Below are 22,484 nucleotides of genomic sequence, written 5' to 3' on the forward strand. Positions count from 1 at the left end.
GCAGTCAGTAGAGGACCTGAGCAAGTTGAGCAGCACCGCACACACATATAGAACCCTACTCAGTGCTACAATCAATCCACCCTAAACCGGGGGTTTCCACTTCTCCAGAAATGTTCCCTATCAGCATTTTATGAACATGACAAAATACAAATGGGATAAGAAATTCTCATACCACTATATGCAGCTAAGTATACACATAATGTTATAAATAGTAACACTAAGCATATATATGCACACACACCTTTGAATAATATTACTACACATATATATGTATACACACCTCTGAATAATATTATTATGCATGTGTAAACACCCCATAATAAAATAATACGCATATGTATACTGTACACATTGAAGATTCAATAATGTAAGAGGTATATGTACCTCTAATAAACATACACTATACTACACACTATAGTACTACAGTATACCATACTTTACTACTCCATACTCTACCTTAAAAATTATTATACCACATCACACTATGCTATATATTACTACACCATACCTTAATATATATTGTCCTTCTATACCATACTAATCCTTTTATAACTTACTAGACTATACTACACCATACTATTCCTTATTATATATTACTATACCATGTTATATTATGCTGTACTATATATTATTCCGCAATACCTTTTTATTACTATAGCAAACCATACTTTATTATACTACATCATACTATCTACACTATACCCTATTACTATAGTATATTATATTATATTCTACACCATATCACACAATACTTTATTATATAGTACTATACCATACCATACTAAAGCCTATTATACCTGTATATTACTATACAGTATTATATTATACTTTCATTTTTATCACTATATCATATCTTACTTTAGTATATATTACCATACTATACCCTATTATATAGTACTCTACTATACCATATTATATATTACTATATTATACATTATTATATTTTACCATATGGTACTATATTTTATTATACTATATCTTATTATATATTACAACACCATACTCTATATTACTATATTATACAATAACTATATTATACTACACCATACTATCTATACTAGATAATATGTATTACTATAGTATAGCTTATACTACACTATACTAAACTATACTTTATTATTTATTACTATACTATTTATTGTTATACTATATTATATCTTATTATAAGTTACTATACCATACTATACTATATATATTACTATACAGTACTTTATTATATATTACTGTATATACAGTACTAGGATATGTTATATATTACTATGTGTCAATGTACTATACAGTGCTTTAAGGTAGAATAATAGAACATACTATACTTTATTGTACTATACATTACTGTGATATACCACATTGTATTTCTATGCTCTACACTACTATTATCAACTTATGCTATTCTATACCATATTATACAGCACTGTACAACTCCTTACCATATCATATAATACTGCACATTACAATAACATATCACATTTTGTACCATACTACATATTACTATACCATACGATAATATACATTAACATATATTACTATACCATACTATACGATATGATACGATACAATACTACACATTCCTTTACCATATTATATGCTACAATACTACACAAAACCATACATTACTTTGCTGCACTATGCTACAAATTACCAAAGCTTACTACACATTTTTTTTAATATACCATATAGTACAACACTACTATTATACCATACCATACTACACATTATAATGCCATACTTTAAAATAGTACACATTATTTTACCATTATATTCATTACCATACCATATGGTACAACACCAAACTTCATACTACTAAACCTTGGCATATTACACATTATTGTAACATATTATACAATACTAGACATTACTATACCATACTATACTGTCTTACTTCTCTATATGTCAGAAGTAGAGTTAAGCTGTGATATGTAAGGAAGTGGCGACTGCGTGGAAGTCGGCACCCCTTCTTATACCAAGAAATAAATTGTCTAATTTACACTCACAGAGTATGTTTTCATTAATTATTTTATGGAAATGTACGAAGGTTTACTTTTATAAAGCCATTCAATTCAATTCAGCTGGATTTTTCTCTGTGTGAGTGGCCAGTGAAGCGCTTGTCTAAAGGATGTCCAAATTGCCACCTGAACAAACAGATTGCAGAGCGTCTAGAGGATGACCATAAATTATAAAGGCTCATTCATTGTTAATATTAACACTGCGCTCTAAGAAATAGATACATTTTGTTTAATTCTGAAAGTTGCTGGTACTGCCTGCACAGTTACAGAAAATAACAAAACAACACTGTCAGAGATCTGCGCAGTTCTGCGGTACGAGGAAAATAAGTAACACTTGCTGGAAATGATTGTCAGCTCAGCTGCTGTGCTGAAACCAGGGGTAAATGGTGGGGTGGTGACACTAAATGCATGCAACATAAACAAGCTGCAACATCAGAGATGGACAGAGAACTTCACACAGAACAGAACCCTTAATAGACTCATTATCCATACATCTTCATAAATGCAGCTACTGGACTCTCCTCCGGGAGGCGCCACACTCTATCTGCATTCAAGCCCAACATTAATAATCATAAAACTTCACCTTTTATCTTGTCCTTGGCTGCAGAATCCCTTGCATTCCCATATTACTCACCATATAGTGTTATAAAAGATAAGATAGTGGATTGCCAACAGCTCCCTGGTTGCATTCTGTGTGGGGTATAAAAGATGGATGGCATGTTCCCGGACTTATCAAAAGAGGCAGAAAATGACCTCTGACAATTACTGTCAGCTGATTTCACCCTGCATACCCTGGATAAGTAGTCAGGGCAAACTCCGAGCCAGGTAATAGCTAGCTAGTATATTATCACTGTTAGAGACCCCTGACTCCTGGTGCCTCTTTACCTGTTGGTAAATAATACCTTTCAGGCTGCACACAGCTGGAAGGACAGGTACCCAGATGGAAGAGCAGAGGGACTTGGATGGAAGGCCAGGTGGCTCAGGATGGAAGAACAGGAGGCTCTGGATGAAACGATAGGGGGACATGAATGTAGAACAGGGAGTCCTGGATTTAAGGACCGGGGGACAAAGAAGGACCGGGGACATAGATAGAAGGACAGGGGGACCTAGACAGAAGGAATGGGGGACCTAGATAGAAGGAGAGGGGATCCACAATGCAAGGGGAGTAGGACCTGCACAGAAGATATAGAGGAACCTGAATAGATAAATTATGAACCTGGATGGAGGGACTGACCAGAAAGGATGGACGAAATGACTTAGATGAGAGGACAGGAAAACCTGGGTGAAAGGACAGAGCGACCTGAACAGAAAGATGAAGGGACCTGAATGGAAAGAGAGAGGAACCTAGATAGAAAGGCAGAGGGATAGGTATGGAAGGACAGGTGGCTCTGGTTGGAAGAACAGAAGGACCTGGATGGAAGGACAGAGGGAACTGGATAGAAGGACAGAGGGAACTGGATGGAAGGACAGAGGGAACTGGATGGAAGGATAGAGGGAACTGGATGAAAGGACAGAGGGAACTGGATGGAAGGACAGAGGGAACTGGATGGAAGGACAGAGGGAACTGGATGGAAGGATAGAGGGAACTGGATGGAAGGACAGAGGGAACTGGATGGAAGAACAGAGGGAACTGGATGGAAGGACAGAGGGAACTGGATGGAAGAACAGAGGGAACTGGATGGAAGAACAGAGGGAACTGGATGGAAGAACAGAGGGAACTGGATGGACAGAATTGGATGGAAGGACAGAGGGAACGGGATGGAGGGAAAGGGAGTCCTGGATGAAAGAACAGGGAGTACTGGTTGGAAGGAAAGGGGGTCTTAGGTGGGAGGACAGGGGGTCTTAGGTGGAAGCACAGGGGGTCTTAGGTAGGAAAAGGGGTCCTAGATGGAAGAATAGGAGGTTCTGGACAGAGAGACAGACAGACCAAAATATACAGAGCTCTGATATGTAAATGGATGGTACAAAGTCAGGGACACTGACTGGAGTCCAGTCGTAATTATATTGGAACAATTTGGAACATGCTATCACCTTAGGTAATCCCTCCGACACAAGATCAGATTGGCCTTGGTGTATAAGGTGGATCCGACCTCCCCGAGACGACAGTCGCAACATGCGCACTTCAGACAGTCTTCATGCCAGTACTTGTCCAGGGCCTTCAGCAGGTAGCGGTCCTTGATCTTACGGTTGCAGCCAGCACAACCTTTCGGTTTGGTGTCTGGCTGAACTGAAAGCATTTGTATACCTGTAAGGAGAAGACACGCATGTTACTCATGTGCAGTGACCACACAGCATGTTATAAATCCAACGATGGGGACATTGTACATCATCAGATCCAGAGGTGCCCTGCAGGTATGGCGGACTACCCATGAAGTCCAGACCTACAGAACGGGACCCCTGAGAGGGGCTGGCAAACAGATGGAACACAAATAACGGGAAATTCTTTGAGAAATCAGCGGTGAGATTCTGAGGGGAGAATAAAACGCTGCCGCTAACCTTTCCGCTCAGACTGACTTGACAGCTTAAGAAGAGAAATCATAATTAAAGCGAGAAGTAAATAAGAGGCTTTGCTGCTGCTCACAAGCTGGGAGAAGCATCTCATTTAATTGCCCAGATTGTATTGTGCGCGGCGTGCACGCTTGATTGCACGCATTATCCTCTTGTTCTGCGTCACTCATCCACACACTGCCAGATAGTTAACACAACAAACTATTGCGGTACACAAAGTGTCTTTCGTTCCCTGCCACACACTGGCTGTCCTGGAGCACCTACCTGGCCAGAAGGGTGAGGGGTGAGCGCGCACAGGCGTTTTGGATCCCGAAGGGAAAGAATTTGTCTAGGGTGGCCATTCACGTGCCCAGGGACATCAAACAAAAGCTGAGCCCCCTCTTTTCCCTGGCCTTCACTCCCCGTCTCTCTCAGCGTCCCTGCAGGCTGCACTCTAGTATGGAACAACAATGCCCGGATCGCACAGCTCTGCCTCCCCCACAACCCCCCCTATTTTCTTTTTGAGCAATGAAGCTGGGAACCAATTTGATTCCCCTTTCTCCAATGCAGCTGCAAGGCTCACAGATACTGACATTTTTCCACTCTTATCAGTTTAATTACAGTTACCATAGCAGCAAAGTGCTGGTGCTTGGCAAAGGCCAACAAGAGATTTGCAAGACTGACTTCAATTTTTGACGCAGCTCAAATACAAAAATACACACATAGACAGACAGACAGACAGACACAGATAGACAGACACACAGACAGACAGACAATTCATAGGAACACAAAGAGCCGCCCGCCACCATTCAGCCTTCGCCGTGACCGCACTTCAATGTCACCACCAGGACCTGAAAGAAGCAGTGTGACCCAAAGAGCTGACACTTCATCATACACATCGCTCTGCTTCTACCTACCAAAACTTTTCTCCCTTTTGTGCATGAGTCGGTGAGAGCAGACCCTCATTGGGCAGCAGCTTGGGGGGGGTCCCTTCTTGGAGCAGCTGGACGAGGCTATTGTTTCCCCCTGACACAATGTCACACACAGGCCGACACAGTGTGCAGATGAGGCCGCCACTGACAAAGCCACATGCTGCTCTCTAACTCCGGAGTAAATCCTCTAATCCTGCTCTCCCTCCGCTGCTGGCTGCTGGGCTCCTCTAACAAATGAGGAGTCTGTCACATGCAGCTCGTTCAGCACTGGGGGAGGGGACAGCTCCCAGCCACAGCCTGACTGGAGGACACAGGCACAGCAAATGCCAACTTCTCCGGGCTGGGGGGGCTGGGGGCAGAAGACTTGGGGACAAGGCGACCCTCCCCACAATACCCCCCCCCCCCCCCCCTCCTGGGTGCACTCCTCATTCACACTGGAATGGGTCAGCAGAGAGCCAGGAAGGTTCCGACTCCTTATTAGTACTCTACCGCCAACATTACAGTGGAAGAAGCGCTCATTGCATTGCAAACCTCTGAGGCGCCTCACTCAGCAGATGTGTTCACCAACAGCAAAAAAGAGCCCTGAAATAAGGTGCAGCCAGCAGGACACACAGCGCAGCTACAGGTGACTGACTGACTGACACTCCTCACAACTTACCTATCACAGGAGGAGCACACACACCACAACTTACCTATCACAGGAGGAGCAGAGCAGACACCACAACTTACCTATCACAGCCAGAGGAGCAGAGCAGACACACACCACAACTTACCTATCACAGGAGGAGCAGAGCAGACACACACCACAACTTACCTATCACAGCCAGAGAAGCAGAGCAGACACACACCACAACTTACCTATCACAGCCAGAGGAGCAGAGCAGACACCACAACTTACCTATCACAGCCAGAGGAGCAGAGCAGACACCACAACTTACCTATCACAGCCAGAGGAGCAGAGCAGACACCACAACTTACCTATCACAGCCAGAGAAGCAGAGCAGACACACACCACAACTTACCTATCACAGCCAGAGAAGCAGAGCAGACACACACCACAACTTACCTATCACAGCCAGAGGAGCAGAGCAGACACACACCACAACTTACCTATCACAGGAGGAGCAGAGCAGACACCACAACTTACCTATCACAGGAGGAGCAGAGCAGACACACACCACAACTTACCTATCACAGCCAGAGGAGCACAGCAGACACACACCACAACTTACCTATCACAGGAGGAGCAGACACACACACACACCACAACTTACCTATCACAGGAGGAGCTGACACACACACACCACAACTTACCTATCACAGGAGGAGCAGACACACACCACAACTTACCTATCACAGCCAGAGGAGCAGACACACACCACAACTTACCTATCACAGGAGGAGCAGAGCAGACACCACAACTTACCTATCACAGCCAGAGGAGCAGAGCAGACACACACCACAACTTACCTATCACAGGAGGAGCAGAGCAGACACACACCACAACTTACCTATCACAGCCAGAGAAGCAGAGCAGACACACACCACAACTTACCTATCACAGGAGGAGCAGAGCAGACACACACCACAACTTACCTATCACAGGAGGAACAGACACACACCACAACTTACCTATCACAGCCAGAGAAGCAGAGCAGACACACACCACAACTTACCTATCACAGCCAGAGGAGCAGAGCAGACACACACCACAACTTACCTATCACAGGAGGAGCACACACACACACCACAACTTACCTATCACAGCCAGAGAAGCAGAGCAGACACACACCACAACTTACCTATCACAGGAGGAGCACACACACACACCACAACTTACCTATCACAGCCAGAGAAGCAGAGCAGACACACACCACAACTTACCTATCACAGGAGGAGCAGACACACACACACCACAACTTACCTATCACAAGGAGCAGAGCAGACACACACACCACAACTTACCTATCACAGGAGGAGCACACACACACCACAACTTACCTATCACAGGAGGAGCAGAGCAGACACACCACAACTTACCTATCACAGCCAGAGGAGCAGAGCAGACACACACACACACTCATCAGCAGCAGCCAGACATCACACAGCACAGGAAAGGTCACCCAGATATTACTCAGCTCACAGCCAAAATTCTGCACTTGTCACAGAGATGAGAGCAGGTAGGTACTTCCTCCCCCATCTCCTCCCTCCACTCCCCCCCTCTCCCCCTCCCCACCTACCTCTATATACAGCTGCCCCTCTGAAAACACATTCACATCTCTGGCTTCTTTACTAAAATCACAGCAAGCAGAAGAAACTGATGTATGGACTACAGCTCCCCTCCGTGTGCCAATCCTACACCCTGTTACTGCACCCTATTAGTGCATCCCATCTCTACACCCAGTCACTGCACCCACTCCCTACACCCCGTCACTGCACCGTATCAGTGCATCCCATCTCTACACCCCGTCACTGCACCCTATCAGTGCATCCCATCTCTACACCCTGTCACTGCACCCTATCAGTGCATCCCATCTCTACACCCTGTCACTGCACCCTATCAGTGCATCCCATCTCTACACCCTGTCACTGCACCCTATCAGTGCATCTCATCTGTACACCACATCACTGCACCCACTCCCTACACCCCATAACTGCACCGTATCAGTGCATCCCATCTCTACACCATGTCACTACACCCCATCACTGCACACTATCAGTGCATCACATCTCTACACCCAGTCACTGCACCTTATTACTGCACCCACTCCTTACATCCCGTCACTGCACCCTATCAGTGCATCCCATCTATACACCCCATCTCTGCACCCTCTCCCTACACCCCGTCACTGCACACTATTACTACACCCCTTTACTGCACCCTATTACTGCACCCAATCACTACACCCCATCACTGCACCTTATTACTGCACCCACTCCCTACACCCCGTCACTGCACCTTATTACTGCACCCACTCCCTACACCCCGTCACTGCATCTTATTACTGCACCCACTCCCTACACCCCTTCACTGTACCTTATTACTGCAACCACTCCCTACACCCGTCACTGCACCTTATTACTGCACCCACTCCCTACACGCCGTCACTGCACCTTATTACTGAACCCACTCCCTACTCCCCATCACTGCACCTTACTACTGCACCCACTCCCTATACCCTGTCACTGCACCTTATTACTGAACACACTCCCTATACCCTGTCACTGCACCTTATTACTGTACCCAATCCCTACACCCCATCACTGTACCTTATTACTGCACCCACTGCCTACATCCTATCACTGCACCTTATTACTGCACCCACTCCCTACACCCCGTCACTGCACCTTATTACTGCACCCACTCCCTACACCATGTCACTGCACCTTATTACTGCACCCACTCCCTATACCATGTCACTGCACCCACTCCCTACACTCCGTCACTGTACCTTATTACTGCACCCACTCCCTTCACTCCGTCACTGCACCCTATTACTGCACCCACTCCCTACACCCCATCACTGCACCTTATTACTGCACCCACTCCCTACACCATGTCACTGCACCTTATTACTGCACCCACTCCCCACACCCCGCCACTTCACCTTGTTACTGCACCCACTCCCTACACCCCATCACTGCACCTTATTACTGCACCCACTCCCTACACCCCGTCACTGCACCTTATTACTGCACCCGCTCCCTATACCATGTCACCGCACCTTATTACTGCACTCACTCCCTACACCCCCTCACTGCACCTTATTACTTTACCCACTCCCTACACCCCGTCACTGCACCTTATTACTGCACCCACCCTACACCCTGTCACTGCACCCTCATCACTGCACTCTGTTACTGCACCCTATCCCTACAACACCTTACAGCACCCTATTACTATGCCTGTTCAGTGCACACTATCCCTGCACTTTATCACTGGGCCCCATTCCTACACTTTCACAGCACCTTATTCCTTTACCTCCTCCCTGCGCCCCTCATCTATTGACTCTGTCACTACACCCATCCCTACACTCTGTTCTTGAACTCCATCCCAACATGCTAACAATGCACCTGAGGCCGGGACAACGGGTGGGCGGCCGCCTAGGGCACTGTGGTATCATGAGAGGTGAGGGGGCACCACAAGGGACTTGGGAGTTAAGGGCATATGTGTTAAAAAGAGGAAATTGGGGGGGCAGGGGGGTAGAATTGTTCTAGGAGGGCAAATTTGGGGAGGTGTGCTAGGAGTGCTCATTTGGGGGGGATTTGTGTTGGGAAGGGGGGATGGGGAAAGAGGATTTGTGCTATAAAAATAATATGGTAGAGGGGAAATATTTTTTTGGAGAGGGGGGGTATTTATGCTAGTAGGGATAATTGGCGGCATTTGTACTAGGTGGCGAAATCTGTCTGTGTGTGTGTGGGGGGGGGGGGGGGAGATTGTGCTAGGATGGGGGAGAGGAATTTGTGCTGGAAGGGGGGATTTGGAGTGGGTAGAGGATTTGTGCTTGGAGGGGAAATTTGAGGGGTAGAAGGCTTGTGTTAGGAGGGGGAAGATTTTTTTCAGGGGGGGGGGGATTTGTGCTAGGATGGGGGAGAGGAATTTGTGCTGGAAGGATGCTAGCAGGGATAATTGGGGGCATTTGTACTAGGAGGTGAAATTTGTGTGCGGGGGCGGGGGGGGGGGGTTTGGAGTGGGTAGAGAGAGGATTTGTGCTTGAAGGGGAAATTTGAGGGGTAGAGAATTTGTGCTAGGAGGGGAAATATTTTTTTTCGGGGGGGGGGGGGGATTGGAGTGAGGCGGGGGGAAGTTATGTGCTTAGAGGGGAAATATGAGGGGTAGAGACTTTGTGCTATGAAGGTGAAGAGGCTTTTTTTTTTGGGGGGGGGCAGGGGGATTCGTGCTGGGGGCGTATGGCATATGGGGAGCCAACAAAATTTAAATAGAGAAAGATGGGGCTTTGCGGGCCAGTGGGAGTAGAAGGATCAGACACAGAACCAATTTATAAAACCATATAACATTTTATTAGTTGCGAAGGTAAAAAGGCATGGATTACCATGCACATGTTACAAGAACAGACTAACATAAAGCAATTGTTAAAATCAAGCAAAGTGAGTCATTAGCAGTATAGAAATACATCCCGTAAAGGGAACAAAACCAAAAAAGCCTGTGTAGGATGGAGGATAGGTCTCAGGGTGGAATGCGGTCAATGTAGGTCCCCAGCAAGCCGACGCGTTTCGCTCAAGGCTTCCTCAGGGCCTGAGAGACCATGACAGACCGGTATTTCCTTATTGGTAATGACTCGAGAGGTGACAACGTTGTGGCGACACAGATACTGATAACCGTCACTGCTTCAGTATTAGGAATACAATCTCCATATTATATCTGCATTTATATTGTCATTGAGCGGATTTGAATGTTTAGACCCTCGTTTACCATAGGAGCAAAGCTTTAGATATATACTGATGGCAATTTTTTGGGAGCTTGAATACCCAATTCCCTTTGATGTACTTGAATTATTTGAAGATATAGATACTCAGCGTTAGATATAAAGGATCTACAGAGCTGCACTTCACGTGTCAGCCTATAGTCTCCTCTTTCTTTAGGTACACCCAGGGGAGTGTACCTAATAGGCTGACACGTGAAGTGCAGCTCTGTAGATCCTTTATATCTAACGCTGAGTATCTATATCTTCAAATAATTCAAGTACATCAAAGGGAATTGGGTATTCAAGCTCCCAAAAAATTGCCATCAGTATATATCTAAAGCTTTGCTCCTATGGTAGACGAGGGTCTAAACATTTGAATCCGCTCAATGAATATATAAATGCAGATATAATATGGAGATTGTATTCCTAATACTGAAGCAGTGACGGTTATCAGTATCTGTGTCGCCACAACGTTGTCACCTCTCGAGTTATTACCAATAAGGAAATACCGGTCTGTCATGGTCTCTCAGGCCCTGAGGAAGCCTTGAGCGAAACGCGTCGGCTTGCTGGGGACCTACATTGACCGCATTCCACCCTGAGACCTATCCTCCATCCTACACAGGCTTTTTTGGTTTTGTTCCCTTTACGGGATTTATTTCTATACTGCTAATGACTCACTTTGCTTGATTTTAACAATTGCTTTATGTTAGTCTGTTCTTGTAACATGTGCATGGTAATCCATGCCTTTTTACCTTCGCAACTAATAAAATGTTATATGGTTTTATAAATTGGTTCTGTGTCTGATCCTTCTACTCCCACTGGCCCGCAAAGCCCCATCTTTCTATATTTAAATTTTTGTTGGCATTCAATAGGGGTAAGGGCCCAAACTACACGGCAACCTTTTGTGTGGCATATGGGGAGAAAGAGAGGATTTGAGCTGGGCACACATGTAGATTAGTGCTCGATTTGTTTTTGTTTGTTGGGGGGGGGGGGGATTCTGGCTGACACATAGTGCTCAAACATCTTGGGGGGGGGGGGGGTGCAATTTTGCATGTTCGCCCTGGGCTCTAGCTGATCTTGTCCCAGCATTGAATGCACGCCATCCCTACACACTGTTACTTACTGTACCCTTTCACTGCACCCAATCCCTACACAATGGTCACAGTACCCTGTCACACCCTTCCTACATCCATCGCTATGTCTCTGTACCCCATCACTGCAGAAGTTGCTGTACTAGTCCCCAACAATACACCTGTAACTGTACCCCCTCACTACATCTGCCAATAAATCCCACTGCTTCTTTCATCAGTACACCCGTCAGTCTACCCATCACTACAGCTTCACTTCATTCCCATCACTGCATTCCATCATTACACCAGTCACTCTACTCATTGCTATATGTTTCACTTCATCCACATCATTGCACCCCATCACTACAGCCTTCACTCCCCCCCCTCACTACACCCCTTAACCACATGGTATCTCACACCCCTTCCCTAGATTTAATCACTACATGCCCATCACTACACCCCATCTCGATATGATTTAACTTCAGCTCCTTCACTACACCCTTTCTCTATATTTGATCAATGAATCCCCATCACTAAACCCCATCACTGCATGGAATCACTACACCCCATCACTGCATAGTATCACTACACCCTATCACTGCATGGAATCACTACACCCCATCACTGCATAGTATCACTATACCCCATCACTGCATAGTATCACTACACCCTATCACTGCATGGAATCACTACACCCCATCACTGCATAGTATCACTACACCCTATCACTGCATGGAATCACTACACCCCATCACTGCATAGTATCACTTCATCCTTATTACTGCATTTATTTACTTCATCACTACATGGTGTCACTTCATCCCAATCACTACACCCCATAATTGCATCATATCATTTCATCCCTAATCACTGCACCCCATCACTACACCTTATCAGTTCATTGCTATCTCTGTACCCCATCAGTACATTGTATCACTACATTAAATCACTTCATCCACAGCATATCAGTTCACCTTCTCACTACAACCCATCAGTAATAATTTTATCCCCATCACTGCACCTGTCACTCTACCCATCATAGCACCCCATCACTAAATCCCCTATCTAAAACCCACCACCTATACCTTATCACTATAACCCAGCATTGCAGCTGTTACTAAACATTACCTGTCCATACAGCTTGCACTTTAACTCTGATCACTGCACCCCATCACTACATCGAATCCCTAGACTCCATCATTATAGGGTATCACTTCATCTTCATCACTACACTCCATCAGTACATTGTATTACTCCATCCCGATTGCTGCACCCTATATCTACATCTATTCACTTCATCCCTGATCACTACACCCCATCCTAACAGCCTTCGCTGCAACCTATTAATGCACCCTATTACTACATCCTATCACTTCATCCCCATCACTGCACCCTACCCAACATTGCATCACTTCATCGCCATCACTACATTCCATCACTAGATATCTCCATCACACCAGCGCTAATTTTCCTTTACACCAACACTTATATCTCCATCACACCATTGCTAATATTCCTTTACACCAACACTGATATCTCCATCACACCAGCGCTAATATTCCTTTACACCAACACTGATATCTCCATCACACCATTGCTAATATTCCTTTACACCAACACTTATATCTCCATCACACCAGTGCTAATATTCCTTTACACCAACACTAATATCTCCATCACACCATTGCTAATATTCCTTTACACCAACACTGATATCTCCATCACACCAACTCTAATATTCCTTTACACCAACACTTATATCTCCATCACACCAGTGCTAATATTCCTTTACACCAACACTAATATCTCCATCACACCATTGCTAATATTCCTTTACACCAACACTGATATCTCCATCACACCAGCTCTAATATTCCTTTACACCAACACTTATATCTCCATCACACCAGCGCTAATATTCCTTGACACCAACACTAATATCTCCATCACACCAGCTCTAATATTCCTTTACACCAACACTGATATCTCCATCACACCAGCTCTAATGTTCCTTTACACCATCACTGATATCTCCATAACACCAGCGCTAATATTCCTTTACACCAACACCAATATCTCCATCACACCAGCTCTAATATTCCTTTACACCAACACCAATATCTCCATCACACCAGCTCTAATATTCCTTTACACCAACACCAATATCTCCATCACACCAGCTCTAATATTCCTTTACACCAACACTAATATCTCAATCACACCAGCGCTAATATTCCTTTACACCAACACCAATATCTCCATCACACCAGCTCTAATATTCCTTTACACCAACATTAATATCTCCATCACATCACTTCTAATATTCCTTTACACAAACATTAATATCTCCATCACATCACTTCTAATATTCCTTTACACAAACATTAATATCTCCATCACATCACTTCTAATATTCCTTTACACAAACATTGATATCTCCATCACACCAGCTCTAATATTCCTTTACACCATCACTGATATCTCCATCACACCAGCTCTAATATTCCTTTACACCAACACCGATATCTCCATCACACCAGCTCTAATATTCCTTTACACCAACACCGATATCTCCATCACACCAGCTCTAATATTCCTTTACACAAACATTGATATCTCCATCACACCAGCTCTAATATTCCTTTACACCATCACTGATATCTCCATCACACCAGCTCTAATATTCCTTTACACCAACACCGATATCTCCATCACACCAGCTCTAATATTCCTTTACACCAACACCGATATCTCCATCACACCAGCTCTAATATTCCTTTACACCAACACTAATATCTCCATCACACCAGCGCTAATATTCCTTTACACCAACACTAATATCTCCATCACACCAGCTCTAATATTCCTTTACACCAACACTGATATCTCCATCACACCAGCTCTAATATTCCTTTACACCAACACCGATATATCTCCATCACACCAGCTCTAATATTCCTTTACACCAACACCGATATCTCCATAACACCAGCTCTAATATTCCTTTACACCAACACTAATATCTCCATCACACCAGCGCTAATATTCCTTTACACCAACACTGATATCTCCATCACACCAGTGCTAATATTACTTTACACCAACACTAATATCTCCATCACACCAGCGCTAATATTCCTTTACACCAACACTAATATCTCCATCACATCAGCTCTAATATTCCTTTACACCAACAGCAATATCTCTATCACACCAGCTCTAATATTCCTTTACACCAACACCGATATATCTATCACACCAACGATTATATTCCTTTACACCAACACTGATATCTCCATCACACCAGCGCTAATATTCCTTTACACAAACACTGATATCTCCATCACACCAGCTCTAATATTCCTTTACACCAGCACCGATATCTCCATCACACCAGCTCTAATATTCCTTTACACCAACACCGATATCTCCATCACACCAGCTCTAATATTCCTTTACACCAACACCGATATCTCCATCACACCAGCTCTAATATTCCTTTACACCAACACCGATATCTCCATCACACCAGCTCTAATATTCCTTTACACCAACACTGATATCTCCATCACACCAGCTCTAATGTTCCTTTACACCATCACTGATATCTCCATCACACCAGCTCTAATATTCCTTTACACCAACACTGATATCTCCATCACACCAGCTCTAATGTTCCTTTACACCATCACTGATATCTCCATCACACCAGCTCTATTATTCCTTTACACCAACACCAATATCTCCATCACACCAGCTCTATTATTCCTTTACACCAACACCAATATCTCCATCACACCAGCTCTGATATTCCTTTACACCAACACCAATATCTCCATCACACCAGCTCTGATATTCCTTTACACCAGGGATCCTCAAACTACGGCCCTCCAGCTGTTGTAGAACTACACATCCCACAAGGGATTGTTAAACTCTTACATTCACAGACATGACTAGGCATGATGGGAATTGTAGTTCCTCAACAACTGGAGGGCCATAGTTTGAAGACCCTTGCTTTACACCAACACAAATATCTCAATCACACTATTGCTAATATTCCTTTACACCAACACCGATATCTCCATCACACCAGCTCGAATATTCCTTTACACAAACATTGATATCTCCATCACACCAGCTTGAATATTCCTTTACACAAACATTGATATCTCCATCACACCAGCTCTAATATTCCTTTACACAAACATTGATATCTCCATCACATCAGCTCTAATATTCCTTTACACCAACACTGATATCTCCATCACACCAGCTCTAATATTCCTTTACACCAACACCGATATCTACATCACACCAGCTCTAATATTCCTTTACACCAACACTGATATCTCCATCACACCAGCTCGAATATTCCTTTACACCAACACTAATATCTCCATCACTTCAGCTTTAATATTCCTTTACACAAACATTGATATCTCCATCACACCAGCTCTAATATTCATTTACACCAACACCGATATCTCCATCACACCAGCTCTAATGCTTCTTTACACAAACCCTGTTGTGTACACTTGGGAGGAATTCGGAGAATTAGTGTCTCGTTCTTAATTACACGTATGAAGAATTTTTGCGTGTTACCATTAATTTTGATTGGCCCGTCGAACGCATGATTACACAAAAAATGTAGCACACATACATTTCTGCGCACATTCTGGGGCAATGCACACCGGCTGCACTAAACCTATTTATTTATTTTTTATTTTTTGATAAATCATAATTTTTCAAAATAAAAGTCAGACATGTCATGGGGCACCAATGCTTACAATACTGCGTGGTGCTTGTTAATCACACTGCGTATCGCCGGTTCCTTCCTAATATACTGCGCTGGCCACCTACGGACATTAACACCACAATCTGCAGAAACAAAATTGCCCCCCAGTATGCAAACTGCCCCATCACCATATGTTCTCCTCCTCCAAATATACAGAACAGCTCTGAAGATCGACAGCCACAACCCCCCCCCCCCCAATCAATCATCACCCCAAATCCCCCTCGTTATGACCTCTCCCCTCCTTCGATATCTGCAGTAGAATGGAGGAGAGAGGAGGGGGACTGGGAGAGGAGAAATAAAATCACAACAAATGGAACAGCTAATGAGGACAATTAAATTAATTATGTTGAAGGAGATGAGGCCCCCCCCCCCACCCGAAATCCGTGTGATCTGTTACCCCTCGCTGCTAACCGCCGTGCCGTAATTCACCGCTGCTGATTAGAGCATCTATGCAAATCTTTGTTTAAATCATTCAGCTAATTAAATGATGGGATTATTCCTACAGTGACATCATTCCTGCTAATTAGCACTGTTTGGACTCTGGCAATAAGAGCCCTGACAGAAAGCGCTAACCCCTCGTGTGCCGCCTGCCAGGCCACTGTTCTTGCTTCTTAACCCCTTCCCTGCTGGGAGGCGAGTGCTCTGCTCTCTGGTTGGTTAATGGGTTGCTTAGATTCTCAGATCAGTTAACTCATCGGTACTGGGCAGCAAAGAAGCAGTCTGGAACCAGTTAACCCCTTCAGTGCAGACGTCAGGAAATTATGGGATTTAACCCCTGACACACTGGGCAGTATTCTTAGATTGTTTAACCCTTTGCACACTTTGTCTAGAAGCCAAAGCCTGTGGGGACACATCTTAATTCCTGTGCACATTAACCACCTATGTTCAGGGTGCAAAGGTCACTTCCTGACATCATTAACCCCTTGGTTACCAGAAGTCCTGCAAACACCGAGCCACCATTCAGCCACAGTGACATCCCTCCTCCCAAAATGTGCTGATAATTAGATGGGTGACAAAATGCTCCTCTTTCCACACTGAATGATGAAATGCATTAAAGCTGACACTGCATTACCTGCCAGTAATTAGGTTTTGTCAGGAATTAAATGATTTGAAAGCAGTTCATCTCCCCAATCATGCAATTTCCAGCCACACTTCTTCCCTCTCTGTGATAGAGAATAGCGGCTTCCTAATCATGGGAATTATTCCCAGTAACGGTGTAGACTTCCCATTCTGCGAGAAGCGAGTAAATCTGCCGGACAGGAATTTAATCATCCCTGAGAAAACACCATTTACCTCCCCCCCCTGCCCCCTCCTCAAAATCTCCCTGCGTTCAGCACAAGAAGTAAAAAGAAACCGGGACGTGGCTCATTCATCCGGACCAACGGCACAGCAGAATCCAAGACAAATCCAAACTTAATGACACTGCGACTTCCCAATGGGGCAGCGTAGCCAGGTCTCATTACCTTTGGGTTCAGACAGGCGACGTCTAGAAGAACGACTCACCTTATCTCAGGTGCAAGATTAGAATTTCCAAAGTTTGTCCTCCCCGCAGTACGGCACTGTACGGGATCTGATGAGAGGTGCCAGAAAAGTAAAGGTTGAAGCAATCGCACTTTCACGTCTTTGTGCTGCAGAAATGAAATGATTTGAGTGAACTCCAGAGCAGAACAAGTCAAAGTGGCGAGTGTGGGGGAGGCGATGGTGCCAGGTCTGTGATCGGCTGCCAGCAATGGCCCTTCTTCTCCTTCCACGAGTAGTGAACACAGAGACCTGAGTGGGCCAGCGTTCACTATTTAAATACCTCAGCAGGTCCCTAGTTAGCAGCTTCCTTCAGCTCATCCAAGAAGCTGACAAGTGCTGTTAAGGAAACTGTACATGTTGCTCTAATGGACCTCATTAAGTCCTACTTACAGATGTTCTCTTAACATAATTGATCTGCGGTGAGTTGAGAGGACTGCAACTTATTCCCTAGCCCCCAATTATGGTTGGGTAATTAGATCCCCAACCTCCGATTTTTCACATTCACCCTTCTAACATTCCAAAATATCAAAGTATCTCTTTCACACAAAAGCTGGAGTCTCCCCCTTGCTGGACCCGCAGTATTGACAGTCAGATCTCCTAACCTTTTGTACAGACGCCACTTCTAATGGCGCGTACCGTCCACTGACACGAGCGCCTTTCCAGCATCGCTTCTCTTTTTAACCCTCAGAAACAAAAGGGTAAAAAAAACCAACTTGTATAGATTGTACTTGTGATAAAAGATTGCAGTGATGGGACTTGGCAGCTCATCTACTCTTCTAATGTCTTTTTATGTGGATTAATTCCTCAGATGAAAACTTTAAGGAACAATGAAGGAGAGCTAGTTCTGAAACGGTGGAGAGAGAAAAAAAATTAGCGAGCACACCTGGGACAGATGAAGCCAGACTTGCGCTTTTATAATGCCAATCAGCGCGCCTGTTATCATGCCTCTAATTAGGAAAGCAGCCTAAAACAGGGAGCACTTGGGGAAATGGTAATTCTGTGGTTTTGCACTTAAAAGGGGAGACATTTCTTGCACTGTAGAAATCCGGGATTGGGAATGACAAGTCCTTTAACTAATGGGGCGGATTCAGAGCCCTGTATGCTGCATCTTCTCTGTGTCTGATTCATAAAAAGTGGACAAAGTCTGCGGAAAGCAAAGCCAGCTCAACCTGAACGCTGCAGATCTCTGGGGAGCAGAAAGTAATAGAGATCATTGTTAAGCCCCACGCAACAAATTCCTTACATTTGCATCTCAACGTGATCATTAAGAAACCAAAGGAGCCAAATCAATTCTGGACCAGTTAGAGGCTGAAAGGATAGTGTGCAACTAGCATCGTGGCTTGGGCAACTGGATATGCAATGATAGAAAATGGGGGGGGGGGGGGGATTAAAGAGAAGCTTGCATCAGGGCTTGTGCACATAAACTGTGTGCTGTTATGGAGGATTAAGGGAATGGAATATAGGGAAGCTTGAATCAGGGCTAGTGCACCTGGACTTTTTGCAGTCATGGAGGATTGGTGGGGGGGTGGATACAGGTATCGGGTTTACAATTTTTTTTTTTTAGGTCATTCAGAAAATGCTTTACTTATAAATGGTTGCATGATCCATTATGGCGTTATAGTATTTGGTGGATGTTGCCAGTGAGTTAGAGCTTTGGGTCCGCTTGCATCTATGTGAACGCATTTATGGTATTTTATACATGTCAACAATCTCTAATATGCATCAACATGCACATTTATTGTACTTTCTGTCATCCTACAAAGTGGGACGAGCATTAAAGACTGACCTGAAGCGGGCATCACAATGCAATAAAACGCGCATTACAGCATGTTTTTACCATTCTTTTCTTGGGGTCCCTTTAAAAGGTGCTATGAAAGACATCTGAAGCCCACACAGTGAACAATCCAGAAATGATCCACTGTAGTCCTTTAAAACAAAAAAAAAAAAAACTTGATTTCAGTAAAAAAAAAAACCACACAGATCTGAAAAAGCCTTTCTGGATGTTTTAGTGAGTGATCTTCCAACCAATAATGCTGACAATTTCTACTCATGAATTACTTCATACACAAATATACCCATAGGTGTGCGCAGCCTATTAAATTAGGGTGTGCACCCCAAAGCTCGAACACACGTGTTTGTGTGTGTCTACATATATATGACCCCTGCACATTTATCTTCCTGCCGGCACATTGAAAGGCAAGTGCCTAAAGACTTCTCTTATGGCAGAGCCAGTAAGAGAGAGATTTTTCCCATCTTCCTACCAGCACAAAAAGTGATAATGTTAATGTACATGGGGTGATTAGGGTGTGCCCAGGCACACCTAGCACACCCTGTGCACACACCTATGAATATACCCACAGAGCTGTAAATAGACATCATGCTGCCTAGGCAGGTTGAATGATCTGTTGTATAAGCTCCGCCCCTTGTGTCAATTGATTACATTAGTAAAATCTGATGGTGGAATGTGCTATTAGAAGAAAGAGGGGGGTCTGCTTTATATTCACAGCTATTTATCTATTTATTGGAAAAAAACACCAAACCAGGGGCTTCATGTTTACAGATTTATAAAAATCCTTCTGGTCCCTCTCGTAATTCGTTTCGGTCTGAATACAAATTCGAACACATTTTGTGGTTATTCAGGGATTCAGATGTATCCATTGAAATTCATCAAAATGAGTTTTGTTTATTCGTTTTCTAATAAATTCCAAGTTTTTAGAATGATTTGATTAAAGATCAGAGAAAAAATGATCAACCGATTCTAATTTTGTGTGGAGAATAGCTGGTTGTGAAGAAGCGGGTCAGGAAGCCAGCTGCCACATCCTTAACATCCAATGACGCATAAGCTGTCACCCGGCTTCCCCACTGACAGCTGAAATGTAAACAAAACCATGCCTTCAATACAAAAATGGTAAAAAAAAAAAAAAAAACGGCGCGGGGTCCTCCACAGACCCTTATCCGAGCAAGCAGTCTGGTAGGTCAGAAAATGGGGATCGAGTGAGCGCCCCCCCCACCCCCTCCTGAACCATGCCAGGTCACATGCCCTTAACATGAGGGGAGTGCTTTGGGGCAAGGGGCGCTCCCCCCCCCACTCCAAAGCACCTTGTCCCCATGTTGATGGGGACATGGGCCTCTTCCCGAAAAACCCCAGGCTGTGGTTGTGGGGGTCTGCAGGCAGGCAAGGGGACTTATTAGAATCTGGAAGACCTAAGATCCCAGCCCCCCTATGTGAATGAGAGTGGGGTACATTGTACCCCTACTCATTCACCAAAAAAAGTTTCCAAAATTATTGAAAAAAGTACAGTTTTTTGACAATTTCACATGGGGGCAGGATCTGGGATCTTGTTAGAGGGGGCTTCAAGATTTTGATAAGCCTCCTGCCCACAGATCCACACAACCACCGCCAAGGGTTGTCAGGCCCTTGCCCTTTAAGTGAAACAATACAAATGAAAAACTCCTTTAAATATAGTGCCTGGGGGGGCCCTTAGTCTGCCTGTAAAGTATTACATATGTACCATGTATAGATCCTGCTACAGCAAAAATGACATTTTTAAAGAAACAAGATGAGTCAAATCACATTAAAATTAACGATTGCAATTGCTGGCCTGGCTATTTAAAAATAAATAAAGAAAAAAGCGGCGTGGGGTCCACCCCACCGCCCCAGTCCATACCAGACCTTTATCCGAGCATGCAGGCCAGGAAAGAGAGAGGGGACAAGCGAGCGCCCCCTCCTGAACCATACCAGGCCACATGCCCTCAACATGAGGGGGGTGGGTGCTCTGCTCCCCCCAAATCACCTTGTCCCTATGTTGACGGGGACAAGGGCCTCTTCCCGAAAACCTCGGGCGGTGTTTGTGGGGGTCTGCGGGCAGGGGGCTTATCAGAATCCAGAACCCCACTTTAACAAAGGGGTCCCCAGATCCTGGTCCCCCCATATGTGAATAAATATGGGGTACATTGCAGCCCTACTCATTCACCAAAAAGTGTCAAAGATAAAGAAAAAAAGTAGATGGCTTTTGACAAGTCCTTTATTAAAAAAAACTTTAAAAAATAAAAAAATAATGTCTCCCGATATAGATCCATCATTAATCACGATGCCCGGAGCCACCGCTGGACCCAAAAAAAAAGCTCCGTCCCTTCAGCTAATGGGGAAGCCTGCTGACAGCTGATGAGTCGTCGGTTGTTAAGGACACGGCGGACGGCTTCCCGGCCCACTGCTTAACAACCAGCTAATCTTCACACAGAATTCTAAT

The 22,484-nt window shown here is 44.5% G+C and overlaps 1 protein-coding gene across 7 annotated transcripts in view; it reads right to left on the minus strand.

Annotated features, from left to right (window-relative positions):
* The window catches only part of LMO3 (LIM domain only 3), a 75,875-nt gene extending 57,161 nt beyond the window's left edge, over positions 1-18,714 (minus strand). The window contains exons 1-3 of one of the 7 annotated variants that reach the window (XM_082255933.1): positions 7,495-7,590; positions 6,849-6,887; positions 4,035-4,248 (exon numbers count right to left, since the gene is read on the minus strand). In XM_082255933.1, the coding sequence (XP_082112059.1) occupies positions 4,035-4,240 (206 nt within the window). In that variant the 5' untranslated portion in view covers positions 4,241-4,248; positions 6,849-6,887; positions 7,495-7,590. Of the gene's footprint in view, positions 1-4,034; positions 4,249-4,499; positions 4,621-4,775; positions 4,899-5,407; positions 5,731-6,848; positions 6,888-7,462; positions 7,591-7,662; positions 7,786-18,216 lie in introns of those variants that run through there. The other 6 variants (XM_082255934.1, XM_082255937.1, XM_082255935.1 and 3 more) reach the window with 6 other exon arrangements.
* Positions 18,715-22,484: the final 3,770 nt, after the last annotated feature.

Source organism: Pelophylax lessonae (genome assembly GCF_965119305.1).
Source record: "Pelophylax lessonae genome assembly, chromosome: 4".
NCBI classification, from domain to species: Eukaryota; Metazoa; Chordata; class Amphibia; order Anura; family Ranidae; genus Pelophylax; species Pelophylax lessonae.